This window comes from Ammodytes marinus, assembly GCF_949987685.1.
Source record: "Ammodytes marinus genome assembly, chromosome: 3".
Lineage (NCBI taxonomy): Eukaryota > Metazoa > Chordata > Actinopteri > Uranoscopiformes > Ammodytidae > Ammodytes > Ammodytes marinus.
Genome location: NC_137232.1, coordinates 22,545,198 through 22,567,638, shown reverse-complemented (window position 1 = coordinate 22,567,638; position 22,441 = coordinate 22,545,198). Strand labels below are relative to the sequence as shown.

The following is a 22,441-nucleotide window of genomic DNA, read 5'->3' as shown; positions in this document are numbered from 1 at the left end:
AAGTGATTTCATCCTACAACAGCACGAGTTTCACACATCCCAGTGATGTAAAAAACAGAGATTATTCAAAAAGGACTCCATTCTACAGTTCTCAGAAAAAAAATACTGGACAAAAGACCACACACATTCCAGAATAAAAAAACATACCACGCATACACCCATCACATTGTCCTACAGATTACTGCAAGTAACACACACACACACACACACACACACACACACACACACACACACACACACACACACACACACACACACACACACACACACACACACACACACACACACACACACACACACACACACACACACACACACACACACACACACACACACACACACACACACACACACACACACACACACACACACACACACACACACACACACAGGGTGTGTTCAGGCTGATGGCAGCGAGGAGTGAGTCAGAGAAGCTGACGTCACCAGCTAACACAGTCCATCCTGTGTGTTTGTGGGAGCGAGCGAGGCAGAGCGCAGCAGCGAGAACAGCAGATGTTCTCCTCCGCTTCACAAACGTGATTAACAATCAAGAGAATTTGGGTTTGTATTCCCTCAATGAGGTCAGTGTGCGGATCAAAAACAGATTTGAGGCATAACGACTTTATACGGCCCCAAAGTTCCTCCTGCTGTATATCCATCACCAGTTATCAAACTTAACTAACTACAGTACATACAGACGTATATAAAGCAACGTCACCATGACGATATGCAATCAAATCCACCCAACCGGTTCTTTTATAAATATATACGTTATTTTCCCCATCTGGTAAGAGCAAAGAAAGAAAGAAAAGCACAATTTCAGTCCACGCTAAGCAAATCTGCTATTTTCGACCGAAGGAAGGCTTTTTCTCGTCTCTAACTCCACCTCACTCCCTTTCCTCTATTGTGACACAGACTGCAGCAGCTTTATCAGGTCTCTGTCACGGCTCAAGGGTCTCGCTTGGGCCGTAAAAAAAACACACACACACGCACGCACGCACGCACGCACGCAGAGCTTGGTGAGTGACAGCCGTCTGGCGGGGGTAAATCTCTCCGGCACGATGCAAGACTAAGCTACGCCTTAAATCTCCATACCGACAGATTACAGGACACAAAGAGAGGAGGTGCAGAGCGCAGGAGCCCGCTTATTTATCAAACATATGACCGTTTTTCTCATGCCTTCGTCCGGACCCAGTTATCCATAGTGCTCCCGCAACCCTCCATCATGTGCAATCATCACCACATCATCCGTCCCCTGAAGCCTTGAATATTCTTTCCTCCATCCCCGTTCTCTCCTTCGCTCCCCTAGTTCTTCACCGAGTGGCAAATCTAATTCTCTCCATGGATGGATTTGGATTGCAAGAGTTGCGCTTGTTAGTTTAAAGAAAAAGTTACAATGAAGGGGAAAGGATTTAGGGCAGAATCCAATCCACCTCGGAACTCTTCCTCACATCCCTGTGACTTACTGAAGGCGTCCACCAGCTCTCCCTGCAAACCGTAGGGCACCAGAGGCTCAGGCAGCTCAGAGAAGAAGGCCTTCATGGCTCCGGCCACTGTGTTTATGGTGAAGTCTTTTACCACCAGGTCCAGGTTGCGGTCTGGAAACAGAATTACAAACAGACAGAAGACATGTAAAGAACAAACCACACATATCATGTTGGAGTTTCACATGCATACAATTAATAAGAGAGTTGGTCAAAATAGAAATAAGTTATAAAGTGCTGCTGTATCTAAATATAAAGTAGAAAGCAGAATAAAGTTAAATAAAATGTGGACGAAATAGAAAACTATACATGGAAATAAAAAATAAAAGTAATAATAACTGTAGTGAAATTGGATACTGTACATGTAATAGAAGTATGTTAAATATAATAATAAAAAAAAATGTATAGGCAAAATGGTCAGGTTAACATTATAAATATGAGCAGCATGGACAACGAGGCTCAAGCAGTAAAAGCACTACATTGGCGCTCTAGAGAGAGCTTGTGTGTGAGAGCGAGAGACTTCATTAAAAAAAGCTATTTTCTGATAACTTTTTAGTTTTTACATTTCATCTACTTCACTACAAAAAGAGGTATTTGTCGAAAGAAAAGAAAAAAACAACAGATATTGTGATCCAGTTCCTCAACAGTCTGAGGAGAGCTCCCAGTTTGAAGAGTGTTCCAAGTGCAGTGCTTCTCATGCTGCTTTCTCCTGTAATGAGTTGAGCTGAATCTTCTTGGAGCTGATGAAGTGCCATCTTCACTATGACAGTGAGACACCCACAATGTAGTTTCGCCTGTAATTGTCTTGTCCCATTGGCCCCAGGCTCAGAATGATTCAACACGGGGCTTCAACTCTGATTACCTGAGCTGGATTTAACCCCAGCCGGGCATGGACACAGATGTACACAGACGTACACACACACACACACACACACACACACACACACACACACACACACCATCTTGCTCTGCTACCTATCTCGGCAGCGACATGCTTCATTAACCAAACCAATCTGGAGGTAATTAACTGCCCACACAAGATAGACACACGCATGCGAGACACACACCGAAAGCACTTGTACGTGCACACGAGTGAACGCGCGCACGCACACAGGAGCAGGTAGAAGATTGAAGAGGCTGCTCTACAGTTTGAAAGGAAGCGAAGGCCAATTCTGTCAGTAGAATGAATGTACCCTGGTAAATTAAGGGGATCCAGGCTTTTTAAAGATGGAAGTTACACACAGACGCACACACACATGCACACATCTCCTTGGCCTTTTCTTAACAGCCAGCCTGTAAGTGTTATGCTGAAACAAGAATGAGAATGCGTACTAATATATTTGTGGTTGTGCTTACAAACCTTGGTCAAATTGCCGCTGCATGCTCTCCATCTCTGCCTTGTTCCCGCTGACCCTGTAGATGCCCTCTGTGGTTAACCCTAGTGGAGGCAGAGAGAGATGAATGTTATTAGAACAGTGTTTCATGTGTGTAATTTGCAAAAAGTATCAAGTATTTATACATCATTATGCGGGGTACAGATGAACTCAGAAAAGGCTGATAAAAGGAGAGCTATTGCAGGCTGCTCTAATGGTCCCCATGTCCCCTTCAATCCAAACACACCATTAGCACTATTTATTAAAGCCATAAAGCACTCCTGCAGGCCTGCTAAGAGCCCACTGGACAAGCTGAGGCTGCCCTGCTGCCGCACACTTTTAAATGACTTGAGGACGCCATGTACTTTTCCTCACACGCCCAGCTCAGGCCATGGGCGATATTTAAAATCAGGGTTTGTGGCCTGTTCTAGACACTTAATATTAAAATTGTATTCATATTTACTATATGGCCGCACAAATGTTAATGTGCTAGAAAAAAAAGATCAAGCGTTTAAGATTAAGCCCTTGTAATATTTCTTTAAAGCCATTTCTATTCAGAGTAGCAAAATACACACATGGGCCAAATGCAGCAGAGACAACAGTTTGTGAAAAACAGTACTGAACACACCAGTCAAGAAGGTTATACACAACTTCAGTTCATCATTTATGGCAGCGAATGCAAAGATTCATATAGAGTAAGGTGACTTACTCTCACGCAAACAACATGAGATAAAAGAGCAGGCATGCAACTGTCTGCCATTCCTCATACAATCATGCCTATCTGTTTCTCTTGTCTTCTGCTTGAACATGTATTTTTCCAGACATTGGAATGGTTTCGCAGCAGGTGCATTCTAGTGCGGTATGACTGAAGCAGTTAAATAAATACTTCTAAAGAAAGCCTGTGTGGATGTTATAACAAGATCATTTCACTGACTAAGTAAGTAAATATTTCCACATCAACATCTTGCGGTGGGACAAAAAAAAAATTAAAATCTCACCTTCAGCTGCAGAATAGCACAAATCATGTCTTCAACATCCCAGAATCAGTTTGTGTTTAGCATATCATATCATAACACTTACATTTTCTTAGTAGAGTGCCCTACATTGAATAAATGTAATTGTGTTCAAGAATCACCTTTAGTCTTCTATATTAGCAATACACCCATGTACCGGTACTAGTCAAAAACCCAGTCAAATCAGGACAGTCACAGAAAGGAAAGGCACATGGACAGCTGGTGTGAAAGAATGGTTGCTTCATTTTCTTTCAAGGTTTCACCTCCCCACCCTTGAAATTCTCCCTTCGTTCACACTTTGGGTGGTGATTCAGGGAGACAAAGAGCAAATCCGGAGGGAGCGAGGGAGATAGGGAGTGGCAGAAAAAGTGTAGAAGATGGAGAGAGGCAGGGAGGAAATGAGAGAGCTCTCAGTCAAGGCATACAGCATCGATCTACTCCTTCAACCAATCAATTATCCACAAAGGAACAAACACTAGGAAAACAGGGATGGGAGGAGAGATAGGGAGTAGTGTAGCAGCGGTTGGGGAGAGGGAGAGATAGGGGACAAATAGGACCAGCACTCAAGTAAGAGAAAGATAAGTCGGGCAGTGTGAGGACACGTGGGAATGAGGGACGGACTGATGAAAGAGAAAATGAGAAAACATAAAGAGATTAAGATAAGGAGGCATATATAGAGGTGTATGAAATGTGTTTGAAACAACAAAAAAGACAATAAGAAAATAAGAAGGGAATTGAAGCAGAGCAGGTGGAGGGGAGGAAAATTCGGTGAATAAAAACAGTTTTGCAGTGATAGCCTGGAAAGTTAAAAAGACAGACAACAGCATCCTCTTCCTCTATCGCTCTAGCACCAACGCTTCCTTTGGTCAATGTAAATAAATATCAACCCTTCCTGTGGCCAACAAATGTTTTACCTGCATCATCTGACATTAGCCCAGGTAATTCATTGCTTTTAGAAGCTTTTGTTGCCTAGGTCCTCATTCAAAACACACACACAAACAAACAGGAGGACAAACTCAAATTAAAATAAATAAAAAATTTACATTGATGGTGACAGCTTTCAACAGCACTCAAGTGGCCAAACAGATGCCTGCTGACCTGCACTCACACAAACTCTGAGAGTATGATGAATGCATCTGCAGTTAGTGGCTGTGCTCCTGCAGCATGTAACTGTCTGACAAGACTCCAGCTGATCCCACATCAGCCCAGACACCAGCGTCTCTCTCTCTCTCTCTCTCTGGGTTCAGCAGCCCCACAGGCTGACTTCATAGTTCACCATGAAAACAGCTAGTCGCTGGGTGCTGCCCTTTACGTCGCTATGGAGGCTCCTAAGGCAGATATGCCAGCAGACCCTAACACACATTCATCACCTCGGCACCAATGAGCACAAGACACTGCGCCTACCACGCTGGGAGAAAGCCAGAGCTGAGGAGAGATAACGACAGTCACTCTGGATTGATTTTATATAGTGGCTTTTCTACGAGAACGCACAAAAATAACACAGAACTCCACATCCAGCACCCCTATTATTCCCAGGGACAATGGGAGAGAGCTTTGAAGCACAATTAAGGAAAGCAACAAAAGAACTAAGACGTGTGAATAGAAATATATACAAAGAGAAAAAAGAAAATAAGTGTTTTTTTTTACTACATCATGTACTTCCAAAAATATGAACCACTGAAGCACGCTCGATAAAATATTATTTTTGTTTCCATAACTTTAAAAATCAAGAATTTTGCTGTGTCTGAGGGTTACAGAATGAAACCAAGCTTGTCATTCTCTTAAAAAATATGAATACAAGACTGAGAGAAGTTAAGAATAACGGCAGGAATGATGATGGGTTTTCGTTTATGCTGTCCGTGAGCATTTTCGAGAAAGGTCCAGGGTCGGCCTCACAACGTCAGTCATTTTTAGCTCAAACTATAGTGTCAAACAGTGTCAGCACTGTATGGTCATTTCCTGCGAGTGCCATTATACGCACCGATCGCAGACATAGATAGGGGATAAGTAAAGTCTGACTTAACGCAGCTACAATCAAAAACCAAATAGCACATTAACTAATTTCCCCTTCCAGTCGCAGTAGTTCTCTGTGTGGGTGTGCCATTGTGTACTGCATGTGTTGTATGTATGCATACAACTGCAATATTCCTGTCTGTGTGCATTTTCTTATTGCTTCGTGAGGCTACATTTCTCATGCATATACACAGAAATAACACAGGAGTAAGCTAAAAGACACAGAAAAGAGCTGAGCCAACGTTCTTCCAATTTCCTACCTTGTGATATTGATCGAACAGAGGGAGTGATGGAGCAGAACATTACCTGGCAACCCCCAAGCTAAAGCACAAACCGGTACGCACGCACACACACACACACACACACACGGTAGGAGAAAACGCAATGAATGGTGGGAAAAGAGATGGAGGGGATAGCAGGAGAGAGAAAAATGCAGTGAATTGTGAGATGTGGCAATAAGACACAGGGATATAGAAATAAGGGTTAGGAAAAGGATGAAAGAAATCAAATCTGACAAGTGAAGGTACACGGAAAAACGGAGGAAGAATGATGGCTGGACCAAGGAAAAGAAGTAGAGATAGAGGAGCGGAGGAGGGGGAGGATAAAGAGAGCTATGCATTCACCCTCAAGTATGCAAAGATCGGTGTGTATGTACAGTATGTAAACACGTCAACCAGTTTTTCTCCTTCATCCAGAACCAAGTGCTGTGACCACTTCAGTTCACACATGAACAGGGTAAAGTGGAATCTCACATGATGCCTTTTTATCTCGAGCTTTGCCCCTGTAGAAAAGCCGCAGTAATCCACAAATAAAAAGTCGAGACAGATTACAGTTTGGCATGTCGGTAAGCAACAGCAGTGGTTTGGCTTTAAGAAATGAGTGTGCACAGTGTCATTATATTTTACTTAGATGTACAGTACATTAAAGTTACCTCACCCACATTAGGTTGGCTATAAGCCAAACATTCATAGTCAAGTATAAGGACAGTAATTAAAGTTAAAGTTATGACCTATGAATTTGTTTTGTGAAAATAAAAATTTTGTGAGGCAGGTCTTTTAGGTAGACATTAGTAGTTAGTTGTGTTGTGTTTTACAATCTACAGATTTTCAGCAACATTTAAAAAGGAACGTTTCTTAAATACAATTTGAGAAAATAACAATTTAACAGCCAAATAAATACATGATGTATGAAAAATCGAGGTTAATAAAAAAATGTTAGGAGGCTAACTGACTTTAGTATCTTAAACCTGGCCAGGGCCCAGCCAAGGATATAGAGACGAGTGCAAATATATCCATACATATGCATCAACCCTGCTCTAAGTCGCCTCAGGTTTAGTGTAACAGCTGGTGGCAGACTGAGAGGCAAGCTGGCGGTCCTAGGGCAGTGGGGCACCAGAACAGCCTGGTAGGGGGTTTGGCATCTGGGCAACAGGGTGGCATGGTTAGAGGAGGCTATCTACTGTAAGCTAGGGTTGCCGGACGGGTCCCGGGATTTCGGGATTCCCGCAAAATGAGTCAGTCCGGGAGTACCGGAAATTGGCCACGGGACCCGTCCTCCCGTTGTTTTATTTTTTTCATTCTTTTAATTCATTAATAGTGGCCTTTACTAAGAAAATATACTCTCGCCATCATGGCCTTTTCATAAGGGAGGCTTTTGTCGTGTCTGGTAATACATTTTCAATGACATGCGAGTGGAGAGGGACGCACTACCGTTCTACAGACGTGGCGACAAGCGGCCGCACTAAACTGTTGTTACGTCTGTAACGCAGCTATTGACATGCGAGTGGAGAGAGAGAGAGTCCGCAGTTCTACAGACGGAGCGACAAGCGGCCGCACAGCTAAACTGTCACGTCTGTGCTCCTCTCTCTCTCTCTCTCTCTCTCTCTCACACACACACACACACACACACACACACACACACGCGCTGGCAGCCTGACACAGCTGAACAGTGTTTTACTTTTCTCTCCTCAATGAGATGGTGATATTCACCATTCTTCTGTATTCAAGTCAAGATTGTATGATGAACATAAAGCAGCCTGTTTCTTTTTCTGCTTTCTCTTGTAGCGACATGAATCTAATGAGATGAAACAGCTGGAGCATCGCTGTTCGCCCCGTTCCTTCCACCAAACACTAAAGTGAAACCTAGACCTAATCCACAAAGTAGACATTTAAACCAAACCAAACTGAATAACTAATCCACTTATTAACTAAACAAATGTTAACAATATGAGTAGATATTTAACAGCAGCGACACAGGGTTGTAAACAAAAGTTGTTTCCATGGTTACCGCACGGCGTTTCCTCGCGTCTCCACTGGTCCATGTCGAGTGCACAGACAGTCTCCTCCCGTCTGAAAACGCCTTTAGATGACTTAACTTTTAATGCCCTTAGTTCATTCTAGAGCTAGCATCCAGTCTGCCCTGGGCTTATGAGGCTATAACGTGCCCAATAAACCACTCAGCCGAGTACGTGGGTACAAAATAAAGTATTAAAAAGGCACTTCCGGTTTAATGGGAATTCCCGGGATCTCCCGGGAGGAGGCTCTTTTTTCCCGGGAATTGAAAAGGGTCAATTCCGGGAATTTTCGGCAACCCTACTGTAAGCACATTTCTGCTCCCGGAGGAGAGAGGAGCATAACCCACAGATATTATCACACTTGCCTTTTTGTTTTATTTCTTATCAGACCACTATATAATGTTGTCAAAAGGTACGTTAACAACACTGTAGCTTCTCTCATATCCCTGGGGGTTGCACACCTCTAAGGCCTACAGCTCAGCCAAGGGCTACCATTGACCATGAGGGAGCCACAAAAGAAAGCTCAGACGCACACATGCCCATAGACACAAAGGCTGCGTGAGACTTAGTGAGGACGGGAAAAAATCACTCTTAGTGGTGAAGACCTGACTATGTAAAACAATACCACCAGGGAGGAGGATTAAGATAAAGAAACAATGTATGACAAATCAAAGGAGGCAGGTATAGCACACACAGAGGCAGAATGGTCCTTTGAAATCATTTTACGTGTGAAACGTGTAATTCTTAAGATGATTGAATGAAAACATTAATTGATTCAATTAACAGCTGTGCTCTTTATAACAAAAGTAAAAGTAAAACTAGATTCTTACCTGTCGTTTCAATGAAATGGATGCACTTCTCAATGAAGACTGGGATCGGCTTCTCAGGAGTGACGACGGTGGCCAGTTGCATACCAAAGTAGTTGCTTTCGATGGGTTTTGAGATGGAATGCCGAGGTTTGGCTCGTGGTTTCTGGGGGGGGGGGGAGTTTTTGAGTAGAAAGAGCAGATTTGTGGGTGCACTTAAGAGAAAACACTCAACATGTATTTAAGCCTGACTGACATTGACACTGCTGACACAGGAAAACGTTTCCAAAATGACACTGAGCCGAGAGGCATAATTCTAGAAATGACTTCCTTTACATGGAAAAGAACATGACCTTATTTTAAAGTGACTGCGTTTTTTATGTTTGCATCTTTTTGAGCAAGAAGACACACGCGCACACACACACACATTCCTAAAAACCTTAAGCCGATAAGTAATCACACATTCCTGACTTGAACCCTGTTTTGTGCAATAGTGTGAGAGATACACATCGGTTCCCTCATCACTGTGGTCTCTTCTTCCTTTCCCTCCTCTCTTCTCTCCTGCACTGCAGTTCTAAGATAATTAAACTCACTCATTCATTGTTTAATTACTTTTGAAGTCCTGTCATTTTCCTATAAAGAGGCCTCTAATACACCCTCTGCAACATTCTCCTGCCGTTGTACAACTGAGGCATCAGCAGTAATTGTTTGGCGCTTTAATTGTGTTCGGTGGGAATGTTTTGAAGGCCCCTGAGGCCTGGATCTCTAGTATGGCTGTCAGGCCCCTGAGGGCTGTGTGCTGGCAGGCAGGGATGCATGGTTGGCTGGGCACACAGACTGTGGAAGCAGACCAGGCCTGACAGACAAGACACAGGAAAGGAGAGGTGCTCATTAGAGAGAGGGAGCCCGGCGTGCCCTCTGCTCCAGATACTGGCCTCATTGCACTCCACCAACCATGTTCGATACCACATATATACACACATTCACTCACAACAGTAGGCCAGGCCCACGCTAATTAAGACTGAGCACATCAACAGAGGCTCACCTGGCTATTTTTCTGTTTGAACTTTAAGTTGATGACATTATTCTGTTGTAAGTGTACGCTTTCTATCAGCTGCCTCTATAATGCCAAGTCACCATCTTTAATTAGGCTTCCACCCAAAACAGCCTGACCAATACATCTGTGTGCCAATAATACTGGCTGATATATGTGGTAGTAAAACAAATCATTATCAGCCAGTATGTCAGGAGATACCCACAGCATTTATATGTAACTTTTCTCTTACATTGTTCCCAATTCAAGCTTATTACAGTTTAATTGACTGTATATTTCCTTTTATCTTATTTATGTTTACCGTTCAACTTCGAACTGCCATGGGAAGCTATAAAAACATTTCTTCAACTACAGAATATCTTTAAACTGATCTTCACAAGACGATTATGGTAAAAATTATAATATGTCAATATGTTATTGTGTTGTTCTCAACTATCAATGACGATATGGTTCTCAAAGATCAAGTATCATTCAGGCTCCTCTATCTTAGGTGTTTATCTTTAATAAATTGCAAGGAAAAGGGCACGTTGCTTCACCAGTCAAATTGTCGAGCAAGTGTCAGAAACACAAAACACAACTCAGCAAAAACTGGCTGGCTTCCTGGCAGGGTCTGCACTTCATTGGTTTTAGCAAGGCCCCTGAGATGCTGATGAAGGCTGTGGCTGAAACACATCTAGGTTAAATCACCGCAGCATTTTCCAGCAAGTCAGGAACTGCTGCCCAGTTATCTTTCTAGTGTAAGCTCCACATGGGCTGATGCCTAACAGGAATTCCTTGACTTATCACTCCCAGCCCCCTCCCTGCTGCTGCCTTGCCCGATCCCTTCTGTGACATTTCTGTCAACATACAGACATCTACGTGTGACGTAAGTTAAGTGTGTATTCATGTGTTCACAAAAAAACAAATGAGGTTCTAATTGAATTAAAGGGGCAGCAACAATAGACGTGATGCTACAAAACAACAGCATCTGTGGTAGCAGGGAGCTATGCTGTCATAACTTAGTGCCAGCTTAGTTTTGTTTGCGCCAAGTAGCAGCTCATAATTTATTTGTGTTCTATCACAGTGACAGTGTTGTATATGTGCCCTATCTCAGTTCAGCAGACTGTCTCTATACTCTCCCCCTCCTCTCCTATGCCCACTTTTCTCTCACACCGTTGTCTCCCCCTGCAGTTTTGCCTTCTGGCCACTCCTTGTAGCTGCTGACTGAGACAGGATATGTTGCCAGCGCTGAGAGGACAAAACAGGCCTACCACTAAAGACAAACAAAACATATCCGTAATAATAACATACAGACACCATGGTGAGCGTCTACATAAACAGCACGCTGAAAGCCTAAGCGGTAATACAAAAAAACAAAACATTACTCGTATTTCTCCCTGGTTCCATTTCATTTTCTTTCTGGGGTTGGGTTTTCTCCTTCCTTTTGATTTTTCTCCCTCCCTTTTATTTCTTGTGCCAGGACACTAGACTGTAACTAGGTGACTGAGGAATTTGAAACATTCCTCTTACTGGCTGAGGAGGTTTGACAAAAGCTGCAGGAGAGAGAGAGAGAGGAAACGTTTCCGGCCCTTTCGCTAAGGGAGGGAGGGCGGGCTTGACGGAGACACAGTTGGTCATTGCCTGAGGTAAAAAAAAAAATTAGCAAACAGAGTCCAGTTTCAATTATTTTTTCCGACCCATGACTCCCAGTGGTGGACAAGCACCCTAAGGCTCCGACAATGAAAGTAGTTACACTGGCTAAACCCAAAGCTCCAACCTGAAACCAACTGAGAATCTGACTTTGAGTTAACCCTGACAAGCAACAAACAGGATGGGCGAGTTCTAGAACAGTCCTGAGTCCCTGCCACAACACATCTCTCCCTGCGATGACCAAATAACTCAATATCATGTCAGTTATCCTGGGGGGATTTCAGGCTGCAGCCCAATGAATATGGACTCTGATCTTTGAGACAGCTGCCATAATGGCCTGTAATGTGGATATTCAGATCCCAAAAATTCTGTAGGGTACAAATCAGAGGTATAACAGATATAATGACAATACCAATTTAAAGTCTGCTGGCTTATATCTTCTTGGATATTTGTTTTGAAACATGTAGGTTTGCAATGTGTCATGTGATACTTTATTGATCCCACTTGCCGCCTTACCCTGTCCCTCACCGCCACCTCCCACCCACTACAAGGGCAGGGCCAGAGCACAGGGTCGGCTAGAATTTAGAGCTACTGGCGTTTGCATACTTGCCAACGTCGGTCTGTCTGATTTATTGGTACTCTATCCATACACACTGTTTCATTAGGACAAATGGTATTGCATACACAGCAAGCTAAGTCAGTTGGTGAATAAAATAAGTGCTATTGGCATTTAAGAGCTGTGCAAGAAGCCAGCCTTCATGCAGGTACTCGGACATCACAGTTGAGTGTGTGAAAACATTAATCATCCCCCTAATGTTCAATACACTACTGATAGCCATGGTAATTATCATTGACACAGAAGCACTGTAACTCCTATTTAGTCGACACTTCTGCTCCAAGCCATGTGTGTGTTTGAACAGCATTCCAGTCTGATAAGCCTAACAGTGGAAGGTCAAAAGTATCGTCACAACACGTGTTAGAGATATGCACACCAATGACCGACAGAGGGGCAAACAGAGGTGGACAAACCAAATTAAATGAAGGAGGAGATTCCTGCTTGTGCAATAAAACCTCCAGCAGAAAAATGGAGCTGAAAGAGAGATATGAGGACAATATAACAGGGAGAGAGGAAGAGAAAGAGTTGTGACAGGAATGTGAGAAGCAGAAAGTATGAATCAGCAAATAAATAAGACAAGCACTGTGAATATGAGAGAATGAAGAGAATGAAGAAATGAAATCCAAGCTGACAGCGAAGGAGTTGTAGGAGCACGTTGACTGGTCTTGGCACTATACTTCACTGCAGTTCCACAACAGTGATTAGGAACACTGCATTGACTAGATGATGCTGATGTCAATGGCTAGATCAGTAATGAATGCATCCTTTGGCAACCAAGTTGTTAACAAAACGTAGCCATTCTACAAATATGAATGAAAGCAAGAGGATTTCATCATCAGCTTTTGTAAATTATTAGTTAAGAGTAGATGTTTTATTTCTGAACGAAAGACCAAGACTGTTGACATTACCTCGTATTTGTCATGCTTGTTCAGGCCTATTGTTGCCTGACCAGCTTTGATGAACATTAGTTTTATTTTCTCTTTGTGTACTGCTGTAGTGAGAATTTTAAGATGCTAAAAAATCTTTATGACATGAATGTCAAACATTACTACACCAGCTATCATATACTAGGAAGCACGATGCAACCAAGCAGACATATACATGTGCATGAACAGATAAATCAGCACAGCACACATACTGTGGCTCTGTCCCTATTCATTAATAGTTTCTGCCTTGTGGTGTAGAAGTTAAAGACCTACTTCACTGGTGGGAATATGAAGGTGTATTGAACTCTGAGATCCTATTTAGTATAAATGTGCAAAAGAAAATTGAAATTGGTTCATCCTAGCCTGAGAAAAGGCAGAAAGAGTGTTTTATGGTCTCACTGTCTAACCCTACATTTTTCTTACTGTGACATCACAGTAAGAAAAATGTAGGGTTAGGATTAACAGGACAGCTGGGCTAAGGGAAGACTGAGGGAAGAAAAACCTCATTCATTATATTATAATAGTGATTTTATTGTGTATGTTGTGTTTTCCACTGAGCTAAATTTGCAAAAAGTAGAGAGATTATACCTTAAGTCATTAGTTGTTCCCTGACTTTTATGATAAGAGTTATTCACCAGCCAATAACTAATTATAATTGGTATTGTGGACATTTTATACATTCTGTAAATAAACAAATGCGCTTTTATGTACTGCAAAGAAATTTGTGGAATAGTTCAATCAACTAAAAATTCAAATTCAAGATTTAACTTTTTCCTCACTCATATTTAACCCGTATGTCACTGGTATTTAAAACAGATGGATACACAAACACTAACCTTTGTATTTCTGCGGAGGCTCTTAAGAATATTTCTCCTTTTGGGGTCCTCAATCTCCTCAATGGAGTTGTCCTTTTGGGCTCCTACGTCATCCTGGCTAGCCTTGGGTGGACCGCTCATCTCGTCATCACTGCCTATGGAGAAGCTTGTCCTGAAACTGCTGAACTTGCCAAGCCGTTTGGATCTGTCTCTGTAAAGTTTAGGCTTTACCCCGATGGCGGACAACTTTCTCCTGCGTTCCAATGAGCTGCTATCAGCCTCACTGTCTGACCCATTCCCACCAGCACTCCCGTTGGCGTGACCTTTGTTGGCGTTGCGGATGGTGATAATCTTGCCCTGTGTGCTGTCATGGGGGACAGAGTAAATAGTCTCTTCTTCTGTGGGTCGAGGTTTGCTCACAGCATCCATTGGCTCAGCGTAGTCTGAGGGGTCATAACCACCATCACTACCAGGAGCCCAGGTAACAGCTTGGGGCAAAGAGCGGCGGTTTGTGCCACCCTGCTGGTCCATGTAGGGGCCGAGGTTGACCTTACGGACAGGCTTGGGCTTCACTTGTGGAGGAACCTTGTTGTTCAGCTTGCTCTCAAAGGTGCTAAGCTCAGAAATGACAGAGAAGGTATCACTTGAATCCAGATCTGGCAGTTTGAAGCCAGCCAGGTGGGAACTGAGACTACCATCCTCCCTCAGGGTAGGGTAAGGTGATGAGGGGTCAATATCATCCTCTGAGTCCATAAGAATGTTAACTGGGCTAGGAGAGCCACAGCGAGGGCTGATGCTCTCATTGGTACACGCTTCAGCCACATTATCATACATGTGTGTGGCCTCAACAATAGTACGCTTCTCTACCACCTCTTTGAGGAAGGGTTGGAAAAGGTCTATCTTATGAAGCCCCCCTACCACCCCACCATGTCCACATATTACTGTGTTGAACCTGGCTTCTAATTCATGGGCCAGTTCCTCGCCCTGACTGACCTGTTCCTTAGCTGACTCTGAGTCTGACAGCTCCATCTGGCTCTCCCCTACTGCAAGCAACTGGACCGGGATGATGTCTTGGACCTCACACAGGAAAGCACATAATGTCTCCATAGAGGCCTTGCGGCGGGCAGAGTAAACAGCAATGAAGCCGTGGACCAGCTTAGTCTTGCGGAGTGAGAATGAAGAATGGAAGGAGAGCAGTGACAGCTCAATATTCTGTCTCTGGCCTCCTACACCGACATCCAGCAAAACTGACGTGCCACTGCTGAGGCTGGAGGCAGGACGACAATACTGGGGCAAAACGAAGGGAGCAAGGAGCTGGTCTATGTCGTACGTGTCTCCACACATCAGGCACATGACTATCCTTAGGTCTGCCTCTAGAGTTGGCTGGGACTGAGCATCTCTGAAGGCAGAAGATGGAGGGGGTAAGGGAGGGGAGCTGCTCCCTTTGCTTCTCCGTGACTCTAAGAGGCCCTTAAGGAACAGATTGATAGGCTTTTCATTGCAATTGCGCCCGTAGCCCACGCCCGGAGAGGCAGGGTCTAGGTAAGTGCACAGCAGCTTTCCAGCCACCTGCTGCCCTTGTTGGATAAGAGTCTGAGCGGTTTCCCCCCCAATATCAGCTATGGAGCCCACCCCTCGCTTGGTTACAAGAAGCAGGGACAGTGGGAGTTGGGCTAAGCAGTTTTCCCTTTCCCTTCTGCTTATTGTTGACTCCCTAAGCTTCTCTAAACTTTCAACAACATAGGAGAGGGATTCTTTTGTGTTGTACAAACACAGGCAACCATGGGGTGTAAAGGTTGGTGTGTGGAATGAATTGACCGGCAGACGTACGTTGCCCTCAATGGGACGAAGGGCTAACTCATACAACCTTCCATCTAACACGTACCGGTCATCACTGGTGCACAAGGCCCTTATCTCATTTGCCATCTCTCTGGCAAGCCCATCTTTCCCTAAGATGACAAGATTTATCCGTTCAGCCCTTCCCCCATCCAGTCTTGAACTGTCTGATGATGGATAGCGGGTAGGAAATCTGGAGGCCAGTATCTGCTCTATCTTACTGTCCACACAGTGAGGGCTATTGGGACAGGTGTCCTTTGTGGGATGGTAGACAAAGTGGATATGTTTCAATACCAGGGCATCCCTTTCTGCCTGTAGCTTCTGCAGAGCTTTAAACCTTTGTTCCTCACCCAACACCTCCTGAATAGCTCCCATTTTCTCTTTACTTGGCTTTGCATCTACTTCCAGCTCATAAAACAGCTCAGAGTATTCAAGAAGCAGCTCCTGAAAGTCCTCTTTTGCGCGGTCAATGATTTCCTTCTGGTGTTTGTTGTAGATATCCAGATATTCAGCCTCATCCAACCAATGGTAGAAGTCTTCATTCATTATGAAGCTACGGGCCTCCTCCCAGGGTTTCCCTGGTGTTATGAAAGGAGATACACTTAACTTCTCCTTGAACTCCCATCTCATCTCAGCCCGTTTGCGATCATTCCTCAGCTGCTCCAGGTGGGTCTCATAGATAGCTTCAGCTGGAGGGGTCTCCAGGAGGTCCTGGGGGATTCGATCATCCTCCATTTTATCAATATGCGGTGTGGTCTCCCAAGGGGTGTCATCTAGCACTACAAACCATTGGGAGAAATCTCTCTTTGTCTCCAGAACTTTCTGAACTCCTGACCAACTCAGGTGGTCAATCACATCCAACTGTGGTAGCAGTACAGACAGGGCTTGTGGCAGTGTGCTTAGATAAAACTTCCGACGTTTCTCTATATGCTCTTGTTTAAGTCTATGCACATGCTGCTGGAAGAGCTTCTTGGATTTAGCTGTCCCCTCAAGAAAAACATAGTCCTTGTATTCGGGGGCAGTCTGCATGCGGCGACTGACATTTGGCCATGTCTCATTGTGGTTCTTTACAATTCGGTTGACCAGCCACTCATAGCGGTCTTTGGCTGAGGCAATCTGTTGACTCTGCTGTTTCAATGCCTCAAAGTAAGGGATAATTTTGGGTTTTCCCCTACCCTTGTCTATTAGCTGAACAAGTGTCAGAAATGCTAGGTCAACATTAACATTAGAGCGTGCTGATGTTTCTACTACCTGTAGGTTCTTCTTAGCTAGAGCAAAGGTGTGCGAGTCTTTAATATAGCGCTCAACTCCTTCATCACATTTGGTGAGAACCAGTACCACAGGTTTCTTTGTTTTGGCTAGCTGGTTGTACAGGTTGGTAACAAACTTCATCTGGTCCTCAAAGCTACGGTTCATACCCCTGCTTACATCCACACAGAGTAAGTAGCCATCCACCATCAGTTTGCCTTCAGGCATTTGTTTTTGCTCAAAGTCCTGCTCTAGCCCCAGCTGATCTGTGCAAAAGTACATCAGCTTCTCAGCCGAAGCCAGCTTGGTGGAAGCTGCCCTTTTGATGTAAGGCTGGAGGGCCGTGCTTCGGTGGGGCTGGAACGTCTGATCATCAATGAACTCTGTCTGCTCTACCACATTCATACGACATTCTGGCCCCTCCTCCACCGTCCGCCCAGCCTCTCCCCAGAACAGGAAGTGGTCATTGTTTACCACACGGCCTCCAAAGTCACTGGTGCTGAGAACAGAGGTGTGGTCTAGGTAGAAGTCATCTGCACTTGGCCGGACAAAGCGGTTACACAGGCAGGACTTGCCCACACCACATTGGCCTTTCTCCTTCTCCGTGCCGGACAGGCCAACCACGACCAGGTTGTAGGTGGGTGCCCGCACATCTTGCTTTTTGGCCATCATTATCGCTGGCAGAGGCTCATCCTGCCATGCTGGCCACTAGGTCTAGGGAGAGGAGAAGGTTGCCAAGGAAGCAGGGTTTCCATGCAAGAGGATCTCACTGGGTTGGGGTCTGGCCCTGCATATGTGAGAGAGAGAAAGAGAAAAATTAGGATATGATTAATCCAGAAAAATACACAAAAAAGAAATATTCCAATGACAGGATTTATTATTGGAGAGCAATTGTGTTGCTCATCTAAATTCCCTCAGTGTGCCTGTGTGCTGTTAATAATGTTTAATCTGTGATCCTATTTCTCCACTGAATGTTTCCTGAAAAGATTGAGGTCAGTGGCAAAGCTGCTGGAAAGCTGAACATTACTTAACGCTGATGTAGCTCAGTATGGCAATTTTTCTCGATTTAACTCATCTAATGTTGATACTGACAGGAATATATTGCCTTCCACGTTACATTCCTGAGACTCGATATGTGTTTTGGCTTATTATCTGACATCTAACAGTAATGTTGGTCGTCTCACTGCCAGCAGCAGTACAGTAAGTAATGTGGTGTTTTCACTGTTGCAGAAAACAGACACATAGATGTGCACACGCACGCACCATCACACACTTGTGAAAACAGGCCCACTAAGCTCTCTGCCCCCCAAATGAAAGACACACACAAGAAGATGAAAGAAGATAAGTGTTCCAGAGCTAAAATTACTAATTGGCCAACTAGGGAAAGCCATCTGCATTTTAAAAAGGCTGCACTGTGTTGTTCGACTAATCCCCATCAAAAACATGTTTTCACACAATGATTTCACACCAAACAGCATTCTGCAAACAGATCAGAGTTTGCTGATGCACTTTCACTAATGACGGAACATATTTACGGTACATACAGTAGATACAAAAAATAGATTGCTGTGCTGTTAGGAAATAGCACATACACCTGGAGATTTAGTTGACTGACCAATCCTGTGTAATTTTCATGTAAGTAGCTCAGGACGTGAGGACGAGGGATTGGAAATGCATTTCATGGATTGGCCCTATTTGACAACACAAAATTGTCAAAGACAACCAGCATACCAAGTTGCAGTAGAAGACCACCCCCTCTGTGTCATAAGTGAGGCATAATTGCAGTAAAACAGACATTAAAACCACTATTAATCATGAATAGCTGTTTTGACAGATAGCACAAAACAGACAAAGCCTTTATGGCTGCAGAATAGAATCTGTCAGACAACAGAGAACTGTGTATGCGCAAAGATAAACTTCAAAGTCCTACACTGCTACACCAGAGGTGTAGAAAATGACAAGAAAAAGGGTAGGAGGGGTAAGAAACTCACTACCGTGAAATACACTGTAGATAAAAAGCAATTTCAAACACACCTTGTATACTGTACATGTCTTTATCTGAAAAAGCTGTGCCACTAATCGAAGTTCAAAGCTGACAGTAGTGGCAAAGCCTGGGTTTCACTGAAGCAAATTCCAATCAGGTTGTGAATTACATCACAGAGGCAAGACCTGTCCAGTCTTTCACTAGGTGTGCAAGTTCCAGCAGAAAAATAAAAAACTATCAAAAAGAATGTCTTGTGTTTTGATATTTGTAGAGAAACAGGCATGAAAAATGTATCAAGGAACCCAGAGATGGACCACGTCTGTGTACAATAAGGTGTGGTGTGTGTGTGTGAGAATTATAAATATATGACCTGCCAGAAATTATGGTTAATTCATGGTTTTTCTCTTTTTGGTGTTGAGTCTGTGAACAAATTAAGACAGAAAACAGTGCAGTATACAGCCTTGACTAGATGAGAATAACTGCAGGTGTGGTATCCATAGAGCTTGAGTCAGCAGGTTAAAAGCGCACCTGTGTCATGACCTAATCATGTTCACATTACAGAGCGGACAGCTTCGACTACAATCAGCCACAAAAAATGTCCTGCTGCCCCTGGATATGGTTTGCTGGATGATTGAACACAACATGTATCCTACTCATATATTTTTTTCTTCCCTAGTAATTTCTAACATTTTAATTTAGTGCTATTACAATTATGAAGGGCAGATGTCATGTTCTACATATTCAATTGTATAGGTTTCCTTTCGGAGGCGAACCAAAGGGGATTTTATTTCAGGCAGGTGTGAGCTCTGCTACTCCAAAGGTTGCTGTGAGTGTGAACTGCATGTCTAAACTGTTTTGACATTCTTGAAGTATCTGCCTACTGAGATGACAGAGGGTGTTACATAAAGATAAGTTTGGAAGCCCTGCTGAAGACCTACATTAGCACAAATGACCTATTTGAGCACATGCATAAAGGGCGCATGCAGACTACTTTTTTATCCCGGTGATCATCGTGTCATGTGTGAAATAGGTCACGCTTGCGACCAGTTATGAGACTCTCTGCATTAAATTAAGTCAAGCACTCCTTAAGTCCCATATGGACCTGGAGGCAAGCCAAGCTCAACACTCTCACAGATACATTGCTAACATCTGCTTCACTGACCCCAGCTATCTCTTTATCTCTCTCTCTCTCTCCTATATATGCACAGTGTATGTGAATATACAAGATAATACACATTTTGTGACAGTCAGTCACTGCAGCAAAGTGCAGGTTAGGTTTGTGAGTGTGACAAGGAGCTGTGGTCATTTTGAAATCAAATCAAAAGGAATGGCAGAATTGGGAATCTGTTTTTCTTCTGGTCTTTCCGGGTGACTTGTCAGTGCCATTAGAAGCTGGCCAATCGGAATCCAGTCTTAACTGACTTAAGGATGCAATTGTTTAGAACATAGCTGAAGATTTTTACGAAAGAAAATACAATGCAGCATTGGCCGCCATGCCCAAGCAAAACTGACAGAAACATAGAATATACGGTAAATTAAATTACAAATGCAGAAGTACACCATTTCATAAACACACTGGTCATGTAGGGAGTATGTGTCCTCTTCCCACAGACCTATGAAGATGTACAGCTAGCCTTAGTGCAGCAGTCCAGTTATAGAGTAGTAAGGCAGCCAGTCTACGAGTTCACCCTGAGGCCTGGTGTCTGGTGCGCATGTCCAGCCACATACCACTGTCTCGGGGCCTATAGGCTGTTTAGGGCTGAGAGATAGGTTAGGGGCCTGCGTTGCATCTGCCTCTGACCCTAAAGCATGAGGGTAATCAAAACAAGGAGAGGGAGAGAGTATAGGAGAAGGTGCAAAAGCTACACAGGAAGGAGTGGAAGGCATTGGGGGAGGAGACAAGAGGGTGGGAAGTTAGTGCACATGGAGAGGATGGGGCTGTATAGAGAAGAATGGGCATGAGGGCAAGGCGAGAGAGGTCAGTGGCCTGGGTCATGTGAGCTTCACATTGGAATCCCCTCAGGGAAGAGGGGCAGGGCGTGGTGAGGCCTGGATGAGTTAAGGGTCAGGGTCTGAACTGTCACCCACTCCCCCCGCTGCCCAATCACAAACAAGCATTACAAGCTGAACATACACAAATAATCTCTTAAAAAGGTCTCTCCAGTCTATTGGTTTAAAACAGTCATAACACAGTAAAACAGCAATCTCGCCTTGACTGGGCCGGCCCTTTCAAGGTCACGGACTGTCTCAAGGACACGAGAAGCAGTGGAAGATAACCTGAATCTGTAGGGTGTTTGGAGTGCAGCCTGAAGCCAATGCTAGGGCGGCAGGGCGTGAGGTTGGCGATAACACGTGCTACAAAGGGCAGCGGGGAAGAGGCTGTGTTCACTGCCCATGAGGAGAGACCATGTAGCCTTCACAGGGTGGCTGCTTTCCAGTCATTACAGAGCACAGCAGAAGAGGCATGGGAGTATCGCCCAGGAGTTTGAAGTAATTGTCAGTCAGGCCTGTTTTGTTACAACAAAAGATCCTTTGACATGTTAGCCCTTAATGGAGAGAGCACATGGAAGAACCAGGCATGTAACGCCGGAAACACACTGGACGCAGAAGCCCCTGGAAGTGCATTTCCACTTTGGTGCCCCTGTAAACAGATCTGACCGGCCACACCAGACCAGCCACGCCGAGCAGCACATATGGTTTTGGCGTCTGCTCCATTTTTTTCCGTGAGCGAATCGGACAGAAACTGCATTAAAAAAAACATTAAACCGGATAAACAAACACGTTATGAGGTTTTTATGTGTGGATTGAGGCAGGGGGGCGCTCTTTCTCTCCTCCAACTCACACTGGGAAACTGTGAGAAAATGGAAGGAAATAGGAAATAAATCATTATATGTGGTGTTTAGAGATATCACAGTGATCTTCTCCAAGTTATTGCCTAACAAACAATCACAAAGCGATGACATATCTCTAACCAAATGCAACACAGCTCATATTGAAAACTGTGGAAGATGGAAAACAAGTAAGCCTGCTAGCATGGTTTCCCAGCAAGCCCTCTGGTCGTACAGTATTAAACACTCAGGAAGGCTGGGAGTTGACAAGACACAAAAGTCATGAAATAGTCATGAAGCAGTGTGATGGTGATGATGATGATGACAGGGAAAAACTCTCTCTTTCTCTCTCTCCCTCCCTTTATTCTATGATACAAGGCTCGCTGGCTGGCAGGCCCTGCCTTTCCTTCGGCCAAAAAAATGTTTACCCTCTCTTTTTCACTCCTTCTGCATGACGTAAGCCTACAACCAGTTACACTTTTGCTCTCCTCCCTCTAGTATTTTTCCTCCATTTTCTCTCATG

The 22,441-nt window shown here is 44.1% G+C and overlaps 1 protein-coding gene across 1 annotated transcript in view; it reads right to left on the bottom strand.

The window, feature by feature from the left end:
- The window catches only part of arhgap35a (Rho GTPase activating protein 35a), a 63,258-nt gene that overhangs the window by 5,300 nt on the left and 35,517 nt on the right, over window positions 1–22,441 (bottom strand). The window contains exons 2-5 of the mRNA XM_080053605.1: window positions 14,044–17,893; window positions 9,007–9,148; window positions 2,845–2,922; window positions 1,467–1,598 (exon numbers count right to left, since the gene is read on the bottom strand). Coding sequence (XP_079909731.1) covers window positions 1,467–1,598; window positions 2,845–2,922; window positions 9,007–9,148; window positions 14,044–17,778 — 4,087 coding nt within the window. The 5' untranslated portion in view covers window positions 17,779–17,893. The remainder of the gene's footprint in view (window positions 1–1,466; window positions 1,599–2,844; window positions 2,923–9,006; window positions 9,149–14,043; window positions 17,894–22,441) is intronic.